Source organism: Mandrillus leucophaeus, unplaced genomic scaffold (genome assembly GCF_000951045.1).
Source record: "Mandrillus leucophaeus isolate KB7577 unplaced genomic scaffold, Mleu.le_1.0 Scaffold744, whole genome shotgun sequence".
Lineage (NCBI taxonomy): Eukaryota > Metazoa > Chordata > Mammalia > Primates > Cercopithecidae > Mandrillus > Mandrillus leucophaeus.
Window position 1 is genome coordinate 150267 of NW_012108075.1, and position 19370 is coordinate 169636.

The 19370-nt window shown below is 32.0% G+C and overlaps 1 protein-coding gene across 1 annotated transcript in view; it reads left to right on the forward strand.

Annotated features, from left to right (window-relative positions):
* PLOD2 (procollagen-lysine, 2-oxoglutarate 5-dioxygenase 2) overlaps positions 1-19370 on the forward strand; it is a 100167-nt gene that overhangs the window by 74329 nt on the left and 6468 nt on the right. Inside the window, exons 8-15 of the mRNA XM_011966112.1 lie at positions 2987-3088; positions 6240-6365; positions 8021-8142; positions 9643-9747; positions 12849-12974; positions 15480-15621; positions 16776-16838; positions 17808-17921. Coding sequence (XP_011821502.1) covers positions 2987-3088; positions 6240-6365; positions 8021-8142; positions 9643-9747; positions 12849-12974; positions 15480-15621; positions 16776-16838; positions 17808-17921 — 900 coding nt within the window. The remainder of the gene's footprint in view (positions 1-2986; positions 3089-6239; positions 6366-8020; positions 8143-9642; positions 9748-12848; positions 12975-15479; positions 15622-16775; positions 16839-17807; positions 17922-19370) is intronic.

Consider the following 19370-nt stretch of genomic DNA (forward strand, 5'->3'; position numbering starts at 1 on the left):
CCATGCTGTTTTGGTTACTGTAGCCTTGTAGTATAGTTTGAAGTCAGGTAGCATGATGCCTCCAGCTTTGTTCTTTTTGCTTAGGATTGTCTTGGTTATACGGGCTCTTTTTTGGTTCCATATGAAATTTAAATTAGTTTTTTCTAGTTCTGCAAATAAAGTCAATGGTAGCTTGATGGGAGTAGCACTGAATCTATAAATTACTTTGGACAGTTTGGCCATTTTCACGATACTGATTCTTCCTATCCTTGAGCATGGAATGTTCTTCCATTTGTTTGTGTCCTCTTTTATTTCATTGAGCAGTGGTTTGTAATTCTCCTTGAAGAGGTCCTTCGTGTCCCTTGTAAGTTGTATTCCTAGGTGTTTTATTTTCTTTGTAGCAGTTGTGAATGGGAGTTCACTCATAATTTGGCTATTATTAGTTTATAGGAATGCTTGCAATTTTTGCACATTGATTACAAAAGAGAAAGTAAACGAGGGACTAGCCAGTGACCTGATCTGCACGTGAACATAACTCATTTCTGAAACTGATTTGTAATAAAAATAGAGATGTTAATTTTGTGTATAAAAACTGTAGTACTTCGGTCACTGTGACCTTGAATAATTGGATATAGTTCTTAAAAGGAAGAAAGAGGAAAGAATTTGGGTGGAAAAGTTTCTTTGTCAATGAAAATGACATCATACTTGGAAACATTTTGATATTGTGAAAGAAGAATCAGGAAAATACTACCACCTAGTAGCCCAAGAGTGCCCGTAGCAGCCTAACTGCATAAACAGCCTTCTGCGCCGTCTAGAGCTGCCAGCAAAAATGTCTGCAGTTTTCATGAGGAAAACAGATGTGAATGGGAGGTGGTGATAGTGGATAACCTCTGCCTGTGTGGTGAGAGGTCCAAAAGAGGGAAGTTTCTAGTCAAAAGTAATGTTTCTAAAAGATCTTAGTTATCTAGGAAACAAATTGAGATAAAAAGCAGAAGGTAGGAAAGTGACAGGTTTAATTCTGGAAACTGAAAGTGCTGTCTTTTATGCTCTAACATTTTAAAACTACTGATCATTTTAATATTCATATAGGGATTCTAGTAGACTGATCAATAATTCATGAAATAAATTTTACATTTTTAATAAGATTTCTGAGGTGGTGGAAATACCATTCTTTATATATAATGGAGATTTTAGATATGGCCAAATATTTGGGAAATTTTTTCTGTCTTTAAAAAAAAACTTTTTCTCAGGATATTTTAAACAAAACTATGCTTTTCACCCTTGCATATTCTTCATCTTTTTAAAAAATAATGCTAAACAGGAATACATTTCCACATAGATATTTTTCCTTCAAAACGGTGATATTTTGTAGAACACAAATGATTAACGTTTGCCTTTGTAGAACACAAATGATTAATGTTTGCCCTTGTCATTTGACAACAGTAAAATATTTATTTTTGTTTTTATTATCAAGACACATTAAAATGACCACATCGACTCTTGAAATGTCATTAATATCATGACTACATATTTCCTGCCTTGTAATTTGTTTCCTGAATTATCCTGTAGTCCAGAAGAAATTTTTAAATGGCTTACTTGTCCATGTCTTCTAATTTTGCTGTAGAGATTCAATGTAGCTATATCTGTACAATGCAAAGTTTTTCCCATTTTAAAGTTCTTGTTTCAGCAGTATTTGTTTCAGTGCTTCAGTACGATAAGAATATTTGAACAGGATCCCAAATATTTGAGAGGAACCTGGCAAAATGGTACCCAACTACTTCATGTATTCCTCACCTTAACATCTCCTTTAGGACTTTAAGAAGCTAGAAAACTGTAGTTGACATTTTTGTCCGTTTTTTTGATCCCCATGTTTAACATGGACTTTCTTTCTTTTGATTTCATTTTACCTTTCCAATAAAAAAACTATTGACCATATAATCATAATAGGGATTTTAGGTACTTCTTTTTAATAGCATGAGGCAAAATTATAGTTTGTGGAAAGAAAATTTGAAAAACCTATTAATGTAAATGCTCAAATCACTACTGAGTATTAAAATTGCGATGTAGTAATTTCACTTATTATTTACTCAGCAGGATTTTCCCTAACGTGTTCAAATTCTAGGGATATTAAAGATTTTGTTTGAGGGTTCAGAGCAAATCTAAGTGTGTCTACCTCCATCACCTATCCTTCCTCCCTGACACCATCCCTCCCCAAAACACACAGAAGAGCACAGATTTTTTTTAACAGTTAAAATGAATGCCAGTAGCTGTTTAAGGACTGATACTTCACAAAGGGGATCCTCAGACAGATTTGAAAGAAGATGGGTAGAGAAATAATATTGTACTTTAGCTTACTTTCAATAGAATTTGGCAGGTGACTGTTATTAGGGGTTGCCCTGGATCTATTTTGATCTGCAAACTGTCTTTTCCTGAATCAGTACCCCTGAATCACTGCCCAGAAGCTTAGCTTATAGCAGCATAGTTTCCTGGAAGAGCTTAGTGTCTTTTGGTTAACAAAGCTTACTTAGTATTTATTTTGTGTGGCGTTGTGCTAGTTAGAGGTCACATTTACTACTGCCCCATTTACTGTAGGTGTCTGTGCTCAGCTTTAAACAGGTTTATCTTATTACTAAATTACTATTCATGTGACTCTTATTTGTATTTGTATTTTTCCTAATAAGTCTTACTAGCCTATTTAAAACACCGTTTCATTGTTTGCTTTTTCTTTTTGATCATCCTTTCCAGTATTATATCTTACATAATATGAAATAAAATGACCTTTATGATTTAGAAGACTTTTTTGGCATTTCTAGACATACTTTTTCCTGCTTTACAATTCATATTCTGGAGAAAACTATTCAGTGTGCACTACAGATGATATATTAGTAGAATTACTAAAGGAATATGCCTACTGCAGAAAACATGCTTTTAAATTAGATGATTATAGAATGAAACCACATTGATGAAAGGCCTGCTTTCATTAATAACCTTTTCCTTCATTTACAAGATTCTCCTGAATTATTTTGGAAACTATGTACCCAATTCATGGACACAGGATAATGGCTGCACTCTTTGTGAATTTGATACGATCGACTTGTCTGCAGTAGATGTAAGTGGAATTGATTATGTATGAAATGCAGTAATAGAAAGTACCTTGTCATGAAATACGGTGATTTGTAGGAAAAAAGGCAAATTATTTTATAGTTTTGATTTTATGATAGATAACAGGTACCTAGTTTTAAAATATGGTGATTCAGCCAATTGATAGATTTGTGTTTCGGAACTGTTTTTGGAAGAAAAACCAGCTAATAATTGAACCCAATGAAAGAGTCCTATGATTAATATTTAATAGCTTACTACGATTGGGTGCTCTTATGTTCAGTCTGTTAGCTTAGGCAAAGCATTGAGAAAAAAATCATTACAAGGCTTCAGTATTTTTATTGACTAATTTTATCTGTGCTGGATTTTCAAAATTGATATGTAAAATTGATATGTAAAAATTAATATTACCTGATTATATAACACACTAGTGTTCTAACTACTTTACATATAATAACTCATTTAAACTTCACAAAACTCATAAAGTAAGTAGTACAATTGACTCAGTTTTACAGATGAGAAAACTGAGGTGCATAAATGTAAGTAACATGTTTAAGAGCACACAGTTTTAAGTGTTGGAGTTGGGATTTGAATATAGGGAGTCTGGCTCCAGACTATGTTCTTGACACTGTGCATTTTTACCTGTGTGATGTGTATATTCTAGGCATGGTGTTACTTGTATGTATTTCATAGACAGATATAGTTATATTTTATCATTCATGTTTTGAGGGTGAACAAAGAGTTGAAAATATTTATTATTAGTCTATAAAACATTTTTATGTATCTTTGTTCTAACATCAGCCAGAGCTGATGTCTTACGGTAACATTTTTCTTCCAAAAAATTGCTCTCATAACTTGGAAGATTATATGTACGAAGCATTGATTCTAGGGAGTTATTTTGTCATTAAGACTGATTTTTTTCCTTCATTCACCATAGTTTCATTGAGTACCTATGGCAGCCAGAAACGTAGAAGCTATATAGGCAAAAATAAAGGTCTTAGGAATATAGTACTACTAACTCTGGAACCCATGCAAATGCAAAATACTTTTACTGTAATATGTTCAAGCTCCTGAATTAAATAGTTTCTATTCTTACCATTGTCTGAAAGGAGTATAAAGAGTAACTCGTGTACATGTAGGAGCTTATGAATAGAGCCCTATTTTACTTGAAAGTAAGGTTTTTGGCCAGTCTCTCAAATAGCAAACTGTTTCCTATCTGGAAAGAATGCCAGAATATTTCTGAATGAAGCTGCATCATGAAGATATTTAAAAATTTATCCTGATCTTTTTTGCTGAAAGTAGTGTTGTCTTCTGGAGGGCAAGTTAATACTTTTTATCTATTTTGTGTCCTTTTATATAAACTTTCTGGTGCAAAGATAGAAAAATATTTATATTAACATTTTTTCTTTTTGCATGTTAGGAGTATGTGATTTAATACTTAAGCTATTTTGTCTTACAGCTTGTTAAAATGTGCTAGAAAGGAAAACTATTCATTCCATTATGCACAATAAAATTATGTGCTACATACAGCTATTTTTCAATAGGGATATAAAAATTAAAATTGTGTAGGTAGTTAAATCCCAAGCCTATCGTAATGTTAGATGTGGGCCATAGGCAAGTTTCTTTATATGTAAAGTCATAGTGACTTTCTCAGAGTGTTGGTAGGAATGTTAAATGAAATTTTATACACATATATATAATGAATATATATAACAAATATGTAAATAATACTTTATTTGTATAAATTTAATATACATATACGAAGTGGTCAGCCTTCAATAAATGTTAACTGTTATATTGTTGTTATTATATAAACATGAACTTAGGTTGATAATGGTGATGTAGTGGATTGAAACCCAGCACTTTACCCTCAAATATGTGTGTTCTGGGTTACTTAAATTTCTCTAAATCTCATTTTCCTCATGTGCAAATTTGGGAAAAGATCTCTAAGGCTTTTATGAAAATCAAATGAAATACATAATCTCATTTGATAAAGGACAGTGTTGACCTACTTTTTAAATTATTTTTCCTATTAAATTGAGAACTACTAGAGAGTAGATATTTTGTGTTCTTTGTATTTGTTTATTCATTTAATAAATATTCGGGCAAGTGAATGAATGAATAAAGAAGTATGATAGTGTACAAGGTATACTTTTATACAAGCATATGTTATTATACAGATAATGGAGGAATGTGTGAGGTACTGTGTATGAAAAAATGGAATAAGGTTGCTAATTCAGCACTTAACGTATAAGGTATTTAAAAAAATTTGTAGTTCTTTTGTTCAGACTTTAAGACATGGCTTTGGTAAGACATTATAAACAAGTCTTCCATAGATTTCTGGTCATGACACTGTTATGTGGGCATTTACTTGTGTTTCTGTCTTCCCCATCTACTTGAAAGTCTTTCAAGCCAGGAACTTTGATTCCTTTTGCTAAATATTGCCCATGATGTGGATTGGAATGTATAATGGCTATTTCAGAATTGTTTGTGCAATTTATGAAGGATAAACTCCACACCAAAACATATCTAAAGAGAACTTAAGAAAATATATTAAAACATATACATTAAGATAAGATATATTAATATTAGTGAAAGAAGATAGCTCTCCTTATACATAATATAATAATGAAAGGAAATAAAAGGATAAAGTCTCAGGTCTCCCACGATTGCTTTTTTTGTGCTCTAAATTAAGCCCTGAACTTTAAGCCATGGAAACAAAAAAGAGAAACACAATTAGTATTTTGTTTCTTAGATGAAGCTTTCAAAATAGCTTTCAGATGTGAAGAAGTTTCGGCAAGGGCTATTTTAAAGGAAGCATTGACTAGTAGTGTAAGCAGTACCATGAATTACATTCATGTAATAAATATGATAATTTCATCTTTAAACCTAACTCATAACCAAGATGGGATTCAGAAATATGATAATTTCATTTTTAAACCTAACTCATAACCAAGATGGGATTTAGTAAAATCACTTTGATGAGAGGGCCACAAAAATTTGTTTCACGTGTTAGAGAACTGCCATGGGGCAATTCAAATTTAGCAGATTATGTTGAATTGGTATTCTAGTATTTTTTGTGTCATGGTGATTAAGATTTGAATAAAATTTAAAATAAAACCATACTAATGATAATTTTTTATGTTTGGTGTAAAACAAAGGTCCATCCAAACGTAACAATAGGTGTTTTTATTGAGCAACCAACACCTTTTCTACCTCGGTTTCTGGACATATTGTTGACACTGGATTACCCAAAAGAAGCACTTAAACTTTTTATTCATAACAAAGTAAGTATTTGAGAAAAGAATGTTTTATGTTAAAACTATTTCTGGTCTTTTTTGGAACTATTTGTTATTTATGTCTAATAAAATTCATTGGGTTAAGTTCAGTGGAGGATTTTTGGAGTAATTATAGCCCTGCCTTTTTAGGACCTAAGGATTTTAGAGTCTAGAGACTAGCACCACAATATTGATAGGAGCCACATGAAACTGCCAGTTTCTGTAGCTCAAAAATGACTGAATATTAGCCATCATCATATAGCTTAAATTAACATACAGTGAAGGAGATTCAAAGGGCCTTAAATCCCTTTGCCTTTGGGTTAGTTATGGTACTTTCTTCTATAGAATTGGTCATTAAATTGTTTGCAATTTAAAACGATAACATATCATCAAAACTTGAAACAATTTCCAGATAGAGTACTGTTTTGATGAATCACACAAGGGCATGCCATTCCCCAAAAGATTTTGATACTGTCATTTTCTTCAAAAATATTCAGAGCCTCCTACATACCTCCCACATATTTCTAAACTTGAAGATATTTTTCCTCAATATTTTTTCAGTTATTTTTCATCTGCTAAAACGGTTGGTATTTAACATTGTCTAGAAAAACTCAATAGCTGTGAATTGTGCGATTTTCTCTATTCTGTCCTAATACTGTTTGTTTACCATTGTTCTTTTTTCCTAATGTAAATGTCAGGTAACCATTCACATTGTCCAGGGAATATTTTAACTGCAGGAAGCTAGCTTAAATGGATTTAAAATGGGGAAAAATTGAGCATTTGCTTTGTAAAATATGTTGTAATATATATACTTTCACTAAAGTATTTTGGTTTTATGTATTATCTTTTATTTATATTTTCCCTGCTTTCATAGGGCCTTAAAATCCTTGATGGCAGAAGTTTTTTCTTATCTTCAGTTATTTAGTATTAACTCTATGTTGCTTTTGTGTGATAAGTTATTTAAAAAATCTGCAAACAACAACAGCTTTTCAGAAAACAGAGACTTGACAAAAATCCCTGAAATTAATGACGGAGACAGATAATCTTATGTGAATTTTAGCACAGTTGAATCACACTAAAATTGGTAACTTTTATATTGATGGTTTTCCCATAGAATTTTGTTAAATTTTTCCTTTTTTTGGTAAATAAACAACTTTATTGTATATGACCATTTATTTTGCTCTCTGGTTTCAAAGAGTATTTTGTAAAATGTGATTATTTAAATTTATAACTTAGATTGATGACTATTATGCTTGGAAGACATAGTTTTCTAGACATTTTACAACATATATCTAAGATTTCCAGGCTACAGGCCATATGTTTCTTCTCCAAATGGAAACATTTTATATTACTCAGGATTTAAGTATTTATGCAAACACCTATTAAAGATTTAAGTATTTATACAAAGACTTGTCTAGCAGTAGATGTTGACAGATTTTTGAAGCATCTTTAAGAATATTGATATATATGTATTTAAGATTATTCATGTGACATTTAAGTGATATCTAAATATACCATGTTTAATGTGGTTATTATTTTATATGTAATTGAATATCTGAATTGTAGAATTCACGACTTTGAATGTGAAGCACTCTCTACATATGAATACTTCAGTCATCTTATTGTCTTATTCTCTAATTTTTGATTTTTAAAATATGTTACAGGAAGTTTATCATGAAAAGGACATCAAGGTATTTTTTGATAAAGCTAAGCATGAAATCAAAACTATAAAAATAGTAGGACCAGAAGAAAATCTAAGTCAAGCAGAAGCCAGAAACATGGGAATGTATGTTTTAATAAATTAAAATTAAATTATTCTACTAAGGAAACGTTAAGAAAAAATAAACTTTTAAATTAAAATTGTTATGCTAAATTTGGGTGTCTCAAACTATTTGACTGTGTATGCAGTAGCCAACTTAGTCTGTGTTTATATTTGTACGTATTTATACATAAAGGGCTGTAGAAGTTACTTATGTTTTTCTTTTAATGGCTACGAGTCAATATGTTTAATCAAATGATGACTCAAAGTAAGATCAAGATTTTTTAAACTGCAGATAAATGAATAGTATGACTTTCATAGCAGTGACTTAAAGTTACATGTACGCTCTGAAGGTTGTGTATAGTAAAAGTGTGTTTTTAGACTGTGGGGGAAACAGGTGCTTTTACTCTCCAGTTGCTCACTGATCTAGATAATACTGTAATCCCAAGAAGGGGTATTGTAGGCCTTTTGTTTAGCCCTGTTAATACTTCATTCTACTAATAAAACTCTAGTAGTAGTAAAAACAATCGTGTATTCAATGAATGTTAATTGAATATGCCAGGAAGTGTGTTAAGAGCAGCTGATAAAAAGGTGAAGACATAATCCATTCTCATCAGGAATTAGTCTTATCTACTACGAACCCTCATGCCTGTGCTGCAGAAGCTGAGGTCCCAGAGGGTTGGATTCTGACTAGGTTGGGGGTGTAGGGATAGACAGAAAAGAGGCCTCTGAAAAACCAAACTGATGTTATTACTAATGATTCCATAATTTATTCATTGGAGAATCCTCTGGGTCCACATTCAGAACATATTTTCTTTAATTTTTTTTCATGATGGTACCAAGTGTTCCTGTCTGGTATTTTGTTTGACAGTTGCTTGGAACAAATGTGGTGTGGAGACACACACTGACAACAGCAAAAAGTGCTGACTAGGACTGACAGGGAGGGGAGCTTAGAGGTAGGAAGTTGATAACCCAAATGTCATCTGGTATCTTCAGTTGTTCATTCCTTGATATTCCTGATGATAATGTTACAAACTGTACCAGGGAAAGCAAAAATAGTCACTGTCCTTGTTGAGAAGGCAGGGGAATAACTATCTTAGAAAACTTGATGCAAATCAAGTTCTTAAAATATTAATACCTGAAAAATCATATACTTACATCTCCAACATTCTTTTAAAACTGAGTTATGGGATATACAAGTTGCATTTGTGTGCATGTGTATGTATATGTGCAAAAACATTTTGATTTGTGGATGTTTTATGCCTTAAAATATTTAGTGGCTTGAAAATATATTTTAACTGGCCTAAAATTTTAGAGGTGATCTCCTTATAAATATCTGTGTTAAATTGAACATTTTGAAATTTAAGACAATATATATATATCCTTTCAGCTATTGTCTTTCTATTTTGATTAGAAAAGTATGCTAGAGAACCATATTTTACGTATAAGAATATTTATGTTAACATTTTTCAGTCAGCAGATACTTATTTTATCTCATGCCCATTTCATTTTCTTTTTCAATGTTAGGGACTTTTGCCGTCAGGATGAAAAGTGTGATTATTACTTTAGTGTGGATGCAGATGTTGTTTTGACAAATCCAAGGACTTTAAAAATTTTGATTGAACAAAACAGGTACTGTCTAAAATTCAATATCAATTTATAGTTAAAATGATCATTTTTCATATTGATGTGAACATAGTGTAGTTATTGCGTGTTTAGTAAATTGAGGGAACTTAGTTATATTCTACAGCTTATAAACTTTCAATTCAAGTTAATTATTTTTCATTTTAAGAGTCATAGAAAACAACCTGAATACATCTAGAAATATTTAATATTAGTTATAATCACAAATACAATTACTTGGCCCATTTTTCTGTTTAAAGCTAGGTGAAATTATGATATATCTGATACTAAAATTTAGAGTTGTTTTATTCTCTCTAGATATTTTTAAAGTAGAATTTCACAAAACTTTTGACCAAAATAGTTACTGCATACAGAGTTGTAGTCCTTAGTATCAGAAAGAAATTTCAGAGGTACAAATCATCCCACAGTCATATTTGTAGCTTTATTTACTATTAAACTAATTAACACCTAACAGCGCCTATTTGCTCATTTAACTCAATTGAAATGGGAAAAAGACACCACGTATATCAGTTTATAATGATATTAATGTTTGTTTGTCAATACTACTACTAATACTACTAATACCATTTTTACTACTCTTGCTAAGAACTCACCATTAACAAGTGCTTATTAAGTGCCAGGTGTTGTAAGTACATGTATTAACACAATTATTTCTCATAATAAGTAGAGTGTTTAGCAGATGAAATGTTAGAATGACTGTTTTTATTTTGTTAAGTAAGATACATGAGAAATCTAGTATACTTTATTAACCCACCCTATATATAATATCTATATCTATGTCTATATAGATATATCACTAGAATTTGTAAATTTGAGAATTTAGTTTTTACTTCAAAAATCTAAGACCTCTCTGTAGCAATCTGTATATACAACACAACTGTATAGCTGTGTTATAGATACTCAATATCTAAGTTAACTATCTATACATTGTAGGTAATTTTCCAAAGCATATGAATGAGGTTTTGATCATTTGGCAAGGAAAAGCAGTTGTGATACCCTAGAGATACGAAATAGTGTATGATTTGTAACTCTTGAAACCTAGTTTAATTCAGTACTATTTTCTTGAATTTGCATTGCTTTCTCTTAATTTGATTGAAATGCTATAGTGTGTAATGCACATGTGCTTTTTAATAATATTTAGATGTTATTATTATATGGCCCAACGTGTGTTTATTTTATTTCACTTTTGTGCATGTAATAGGGCGCAGCTGGTCTTCACAAGATAGAGGTATTTAATAATATTTAGATATTTTCATTTTATGACTATAATTTAGATATTATTCTCTTGGTGAACTATTTAATGAATTTACACCATGTATTTCGCATATATCCCCCTTAATATTAAACATTTTAAACCTTATAAAAGAAAAAAAAATTCCCTCATAAGGAACTTACCTGCCAACTGGGTCCTTGCCCCTTAAAGAGTAAAACTCAAGCCATGTCTCCATGGAATTCTGTTAGTCGAAGGTTTAGGTTTATGCAGTACCTATGGTTCTTGCTTCTGTATCTAGACATGCGGTTTCTATAAGCTATTCACATATGCCAGGAATGTTGCAAGATTTAGTAGATTCGACTGAAGGGTAGAGAAAGAGATGTGACACATCTTGGGCATGTGGCTTTCTAGCTTCTCATCGGCTCTCTTTTTTCCTCTCCTCTTCCTATCTCTATTTGCTCTCTTGCTCTAAATTTTACTCCTTAAATTGTGTAATAATATGAATCGTTCCTCGGCTGCCATCCTTCCTTTTCATTCACAAAAACATCGAGATATACAGCAGATGGATTTTGGTTTCCCAAATTTGTTGGTTTAAACCTTTCAGGAGGCAGCTGGGGTTATAAATTACAAGTTCTTTTTAAATTAAGTATTTGATAGTTATTCATATTGAATTATTTCCAAAATTAATGTATGTAGATTCTAATTCATGTTATTATTTCCAATATTGTAGGTATTCAAAACAAAACAATATATGTGTTTCTGATTAATAGTTTAGTAGGAATTTGGAAGAATAAACCAAAATTTATTATTTTGCATGATGTGTGTTTATTTTTATTTATTTTTTGAGACGGAGTCTAGCTCTGTTGCTCAGGCTGGAGTGCATTGGCACGATCTTGGCTCACTGCAACCTCTGCTTCTCGAGTTCAAGCGATTCTCCTCTGTCAACTTCCTGAGTAGCTGGGATTACAGGTGTGCGCCACCATGCCTGGCTAACTTTTTTTGGTATTTTTAGTAGAGATGGGATTTCACCATGTTGGTCAGGATGGTCTCAACCTCCTGACCCTGTGATCCGCCCACCTTGGCTTCCCAAAGTGTTGGGATTACAGGCATGAGCCACCGTGCCTGGCCCGATGTGTGTTTATTTTATTTCACTTTTGTGCATGTAATAGAAAGGGCCCAGCTGGTCTTCACAAGATAGAGGTATTGTGAAATAGGGTTTTGTTTTGTTTTTTTTCCTATAAAGAATAGTTGTTCCATAAATTTGCTTTCTAAAATAAAGTTTAGTGTTGCTAGGACTAGCTTACTGTAATCACAAGTCATTTTTTAAAGTCATGGAAAACTGGAAACATACTTAAGTAATTTGAGACTTAATTACAGGAAAGTTGTGCCTATTTACAAACGTCTCAGTTCATTTTCATTCATTTTTTAAAAATTCAACAAATATTAATTGAATATCTTAAATGCATTGGGGCTGTTTGCCAAGTGACAATAAAAATATTTGTTTTCATTTAGTATAGATTCCAAAATACTTTAATTAAACTTAAATATAATTAAATAACTAAAGTAGTTTCCCTCTGTTGGATGTAAGCAAGGCATTTTTAAAAGTCATTTTTATTTATTCATTAGCATTTTCAATTACTTTTTCCTTCTTTGTTACTCTTTTTAAGAAATATGGTTGAAAATTAGCAATATACCTATTTAAGCAAAGATGTTGGGAAAGAAGATCCTTATTTTATTTTTATTAACTGCAGGTTTGTTAAATGAGCTTTATTGTGTTATATGTCATGCTAAGCCCAAAATACATAATTCTGTGGTAATTTAAAAATAAATAATTATATAGGTTTCTCTCTCTCTCTCACTCTCTCTCTGTCTTCAGAAAGATCATTGCTCCTCTTGTAACTCGTCATGGAAAGCTGTGGTCCAATTTCTGGGGAGCATTGAGTCCTGATGGATACTATGCACGATCTGAAGATTATGTGGATATTGTTCAAGGAAATAGAGTGTAAGTTACTTGATTTAATATTTTAATGTGAAATATCATAATCTAAAGATGTAGTCTTGTTAGTATTACTTGAAATTTTTTTTTATTCATCTCTTTTCTTTATAGTTAATGGGAATTTGGGAACCCAAGACCACTTGGAATCCTGAAATACCAGTATAAAACTAATATTTAAAAAAATTGCTTTAAAGTCCCAAATCTTCAAAGGAACAAGCTCATTGCTGTGGGGAATACTAAGAGATAATATATGGTTACCATACTCACAGTATGGTTGATAGAAGAGTAATACTCTTTATTTAAAAGTTTGGAAAGGGGATTTAGTTTACTGACTTTTTAATGGTTATAATTAAGGGTTGTTTTGATAGGTTTTAGAATTTATAATTAAGCCAATAATAACACTAACAGCCAGAACACTCCAGTATTCCTGATTGCATGATGTTTTTGTGTGTGAAACAGCTATTATTCTGCTTTAAATACAAGTTTTTTTCACAAATATTAGATTTTTACTTCTAGAGATTGAAAAGAATATATTTACTGAAAAGTGTGTGCATGATTTATATTTATTTCAGAGACAATGGTTGATTACTAAAAATAATCACAATTGAAATAGTTTTGCTAAGGTAATATTGGGGAAGAATGTCATTCTTCTTTTCATACATATGATGGACCAGAGTGACTAAGATATTACATGCTTTGCCTTAGTTCTCAAACATGTCAGCCTGATTACAAAGGGGCAGTACACTCTCAGGACTAAAAGGATGTGCCCTTAAATTTAGAAGAAAAAAAAAGTACACGTTTCTGTTCAAATAGTTGAGTGGTAAAAAGATGTGTTGCTTGTTGAAATAGTAATTGGTGTGGAAAGCTTCAATCTGAATGATGTAAATACAATAAAGGTTTTTGTTAGCTGCAATTAAAATGCATGGTAGAGGAGAAAATGCTATTAAGATTGTGTTCTGTTGTTTCTATGCAGTTGTATTGACTCTGGGTGAGTTGGATAGACAGTATACCTGATTGTATCTTGGGCACATCAGAAATGAGGGTTTGTGAAGGAAGAATGGAAAATTCGTTTCAAATTGCTTTAGGCATTGGTGATTTTCTGTCCAACCTCCTATCATTGTTGTCTAAAGTATAAGGAAAAAAATATGACAGAGGCTTTTGAACTGGAATACACTTCATGTCCAAAAGCTACACGAAGGAGCAACTTTGTGTGTGTATGTGTGTGTTTGTGTATGTGTGTAAGCTGAAGCACTGAATAATTCCCCAGAGATTAATTTCTGAATTTAGCTGATACGTTCTATACAGTAATTCCCCCTTATCTGTGGTTTTGCTTTCCATGGTTTCAAGTCAACTGTGGATTGAAAATACGAAGATATGTTGAGATAGAGAAATTGTAAACATTCATGTAACTTTTATTACAGCATATTGTTATAGTTCTATTGTTGTCTTACTGTACTTTATTTATAAATTAAACTTTATTATAAGTCTGTATGTGTAGGAAAAAACATAGTAGTATATTTGTAGGTTTTGGTACTATGTGCTTTCAAGTATCCACTAGGGTCATGGAATGTATCACCCTCACATAAGGCGGGGACTGCTGTAACTCCTTAAGGCATTTTTCTTTGAGGCTGGTCTAGTAAGATACAATATCATATTTCTTTTAATATCTAACTACATTTCTTGGTCAAGATCTTGCCTTCATGTTCTCTAAAAGCAAGGCACACAGTCTTAGAGGCAAAACTTGTTTTGCAGTTTTTATGAAATGAGTCATTTTCAGAGTGAGAATATAGATGTGGGAAAGGATGAATTACAAAAGAACCTTCCAACATTCATGTGCTACCAGCTGTATTTCTTAATGTTTTCCTTTTTCTATAAAATATTTAAGATGGCTTAATGAATGGTAAGAGAATATAGTTTTGGAGAATTTTAGGCTGTATTCAGTGGTATGCTGGTCAATGTGTAACAACTGGCTTCTGGAGGTGGAGGATTCCCTGGTTTAAACAGCTTGCCCATTTGTTTGGAGTAAATACTTCTACCATGGCTGATTTTAAGTTTCCAATGTGAAATTACTGAACACGGACTTGGCAGTAAAAGTTAACTTTGGGGAGCCAGTATGAGCTGTGTCTAGTGTACCACTGGTTGTGTGTTATGATTCATCCTATCAAATTCTTTAATTTTAAATAGAAACACCTTCTATATAACAGATTATAGTAGTCTAATTGTAACAACTGATTGAGATATGATAGCTATAATAAAAACGCCAAACAAACACCAACCCAAAATTGAAATGTATTCAAAGGGGGGGTGGTTTATCTCCTGAATCTCATTAAATATACTATAAAAAATGTAATCATATATATAGGGCAAATATCATTGAATACATTTGTATATTGATTCAATAATGTGTGTATACAAAATCTAAACACAAAGCATTTATTTTAAAAAGGTAAAAATGAAACTTAAAATTGTTTCTATTTGTGGTATTTAAGAATGTCTTCTCTTTGCTTTCAGAGGAGTATGGAATGTACCATACATGGCTAATGTGTACTTAATTAAAGGAAAGACACTCCGATTAGAGATGAATGAAAGGAATTATTTTCTTCGTGATAAACTGGATCCTGATATGGCTCTTTGCCGAAATGCTAGAGAAATGGTAAGATATGCAATGATGGCTTGCTTGAATGTTCTTGTAAGATGGCTTGCTTTACCAGTTGGTGTGTCACTGTGTTTTGATGCCCTTTGTCTTGCTAATTTGTAAGTACTAGCCAATTTTTTTGGTTCTGTATTAAAAATTGGGGAGCAATTTTGGAGATAATTTAACATTTACTTGTAGAAATGGCATGAAAAATGTTAGTTTTTGTGCTCAGGCTAATTCATAGGCAACAGAGTTGGATTTCAAAAATAAAGTTGTGTTTGTTACAAATCAGCTTTGCTCTTTTAAGAATACATCTTTATTTTAATTTGAAATTCTATAGTGAACACTTGAGCTAATTAAAATTAATTAGATAAGCTTTGATGAAACAATATTTCCAGATTTAAGGATGTTTTTGTTCTAAAATTAATGTCTACATTTTCTCTAACCAGGTGAAATTTTAAAATTATTATTAACTTCACATTCTTAAAAAGCAGGATTATTATCACCAAACTAGTAGAAAAGTTGAGATACGTAGTATATTTACTCTAAATAAAATACTAATGATACCTTGCTGCACTACAAATAAACTTAAAATGACTAGAAAATTCAAAATGTATGGATATGGTTTAGAATATATTGATATGATTTTTGGTTTTGGAAATGATAGGGCTATTTTATTTCTGATTTCCAAATTTATATAAGCAATTGTGATTTGATGAAAAATCAGAAAAGTTGGCAAGTATTTTTTTTCTTAGTTTAACAAAGCATGTGTTGTTTGAATATGTTTGTTTTCTCTACAAACCTATGTGCATTATTATGTGATTGTATTTTGTGCTCATGTTTGGCTAATTTGACTCAACAGCGCATCATGGAATGGCCTCTCTCACTCATTTTTTCCATTGTCTTATGTGTCTAATGAAAATTCTGCTAAGGAATGAGCTTAGACTTATGTTTGACCCCCCAACACCTCCCAAAAAGAAAAGAAAGGGCTGAAAGAGCTGGAGATGTTTCTTTGTGTGCGCTATAAGCTTTGCTTGTTCTGCATGTTGTCTATGAAGGACATTTCAGAATGTTAGCTTTTGGTCAACAGCTGCTATTATTTTTATTTACCAAAGGATACCTGAGAGAGCGGGTGTACAGGTCAACTTACCCAATGCTTCTCTTCATTTTAGACTTTACAAAGGGAAAAAGACTCCCCTACTCCGGAAACATTCCAAATGCTCAGCCCCCCAAAGGTGTTATTTTTACTTATTTTATTTATTTTTGTTTATTTAATATTTGATATAGTATATTGCCTAGTAGTAAAGTTTCTTTAAGGGCCTTATTTGCATTTAGCTTGGTAAAATGTTGATATTCATCAGTCATCTGTTTATGTGTGTGTGTGTTTTGTGTGACTTGGGCATGGGTCTTGTGCGATAGTCAACTCTTGGCTCTTTGAGCTGATTTATATTTTATGGTTGACAGGTGAGAAAGTTAAACCTAAGTCCCTTTCATTCTTTCTTTAGGTTTTTATTTCTTTTTAAAGGGAGAGAAGGGGATAGAAGTAGGTATAAAATAGAATTTGATTACAGTAAGGTTTAGGTGCACCTCATTGAGTTATTAATCACTAACTCTTTTACCATTAAAACAGGTCCAAAAAGAAACAACATTACCTCGTGGTGTTTTCCACATTTGTCTGGTTTGGGGCAAGAATATGAGACTGGTTTTCTTTATCTGCCTTTATAATGCATAACTCCTTTGCGCGTTAGCCTTTAAACATCAGAAAAAGAAAGGAATGAAACAGACTGGTGAAATATGACTGGCAGTGAATTCTTGTTTAAAAATGTGATGCTTTCTTTGAAAGAGAAAGAAACCAAAAGAGGTATAATTCATTGCGCTGTGTCTCAAAAATATTTCTGCTTTCAAACAGGAATTTTTTTCCCTGATGTCTGCATCTAGGATCAATGAGAAAGGGATAAAAACAGTCCATTCTTTTTTTCAGTTGAGTGTCAGTGCTATCTACTAGTTTTGTGTGGTGTCTGAATTCATAATCAAAATTTGAGTTTTTTATTTTAAACCAGGCACTTTTTATATGAATACTAAAAATGCATGTTCATAAATGAAATACAAAAATTGAAATTAATATCTTCTATATATTTTTCATATGATTAAATTTACTTTTGTACCTACCTCTGACATTAATGCTGTTATTTTCTGGCATATAGGGTGTGTTTATGTACATTTCTAATAGACATGAATTTGGAAGGCTGTTATCCACTGCTAATTACAATACTTCTCATTATAACAATGACCTCTGGCAGATTTTTGAAAATCCTGTGGTATGTATTTCATATTCAACTTTATTATTTTTCTGTAACTCTAAGTGGTTGTAAATCAGTTGTTTAATAATATGAAATGTGGTTAAAGGCTTTAAAAAAATGACATAATGTGAAATGCACATCAAAACCACAATGAGACACTGTCTCACACCAGTTAGAGTGCCTATTATTAAAAAGTCAAAAACAGATATGGGTGAGTCTACACGGAGAAAAGGGAATGCTTGTACATTGTTGGTCACTATGTAAATTAGCAATTTGGAAAGCAGTTTGAAGATTTCTCAAAAGATCTTAAAACAGAGCTACCATTTGACCCAGCAATTCCATTACTGGGTATATAGCCAAAAGAAAATAAGTCATTTGACCAGAAAGACACATGCATCTGTATCTGTTCGTTGCAGCACTATTCACACAGTAGCAAAGACATGGACTCAAACTAGGTGTTCGTTAATGATGGATTGGATAAATAAAATGTGGTACATACACACCATAGAATACTATACAGCCATAAAAAAGAACAATATTATGTCATTTTCAGCAACATGGATAGAGCTGGAGGCTATTAACCTAAGTGAATTAATGGAACAGAAAACCAGATACTGCATGTTCTCACTTATGAGTGGGAGCCAAACATTGGGTACTTGTGAACATAAATATAGGGACAGTAGATGATGGGGATCACTAGAGGAGTGAGGGAGGAGGGAGGGGGACAAGGGTTGAAAAATCAACTAATGGGTACTATGCTCACTTCCTTGGTGATGGGATCAGTCATACCCTAAACCTTAGCATCATGCGATATACATTTGTAACAAACTTGCACATATACTGCCTGAATCCAAAAGCTGAAATTATTTTTAAAAAGTAAATAAAAAGAAAAAAATTAAAACGACATAATTAATTGTATTTCATGATCTATACAGTAGATCTAAACTTGACCAATAACTTTCTTTTTTATTAGGACAGTTATTAGGTTTGGGGAAGGAAATTACCAATTTGTTGTCTTCCATTATTCTAATATTTTTGTTTTGTGTATTCAAAAGCAGCATCCAGTTTTAATCATAATTTTAGAAGCATGTCTACAAATAGCTCACATAGTATAATAGTTTGATTTTTTAGAAGAAAATTCAAGAATTTTGTTTAGGAAAATACATTTTTTAAATTATTTTTTGGCAGTTTTGTGAATGTACATTAAAGATAGCCAGAGAGAATTGCAGAGAACACTGATTCAGCATATGAAGAGAGTCTTAACTTGAAGAAACGGTTTCTTTTTAACATCTGTTTTCTTCTCCCTTTTTTTTTTTTTTTTTTTTTTGGAGATGGAGTCTTGCTTTTGTTGCCCAGGCTGGAGTGCAATGGCGACATCTTTTTGTTAGGCAAGTGGCACACTTATTCAGGGGAAAATACTCTCTTCAACAATCAGACCTGTAACACAGCTGTAATGATTTTCCCCTT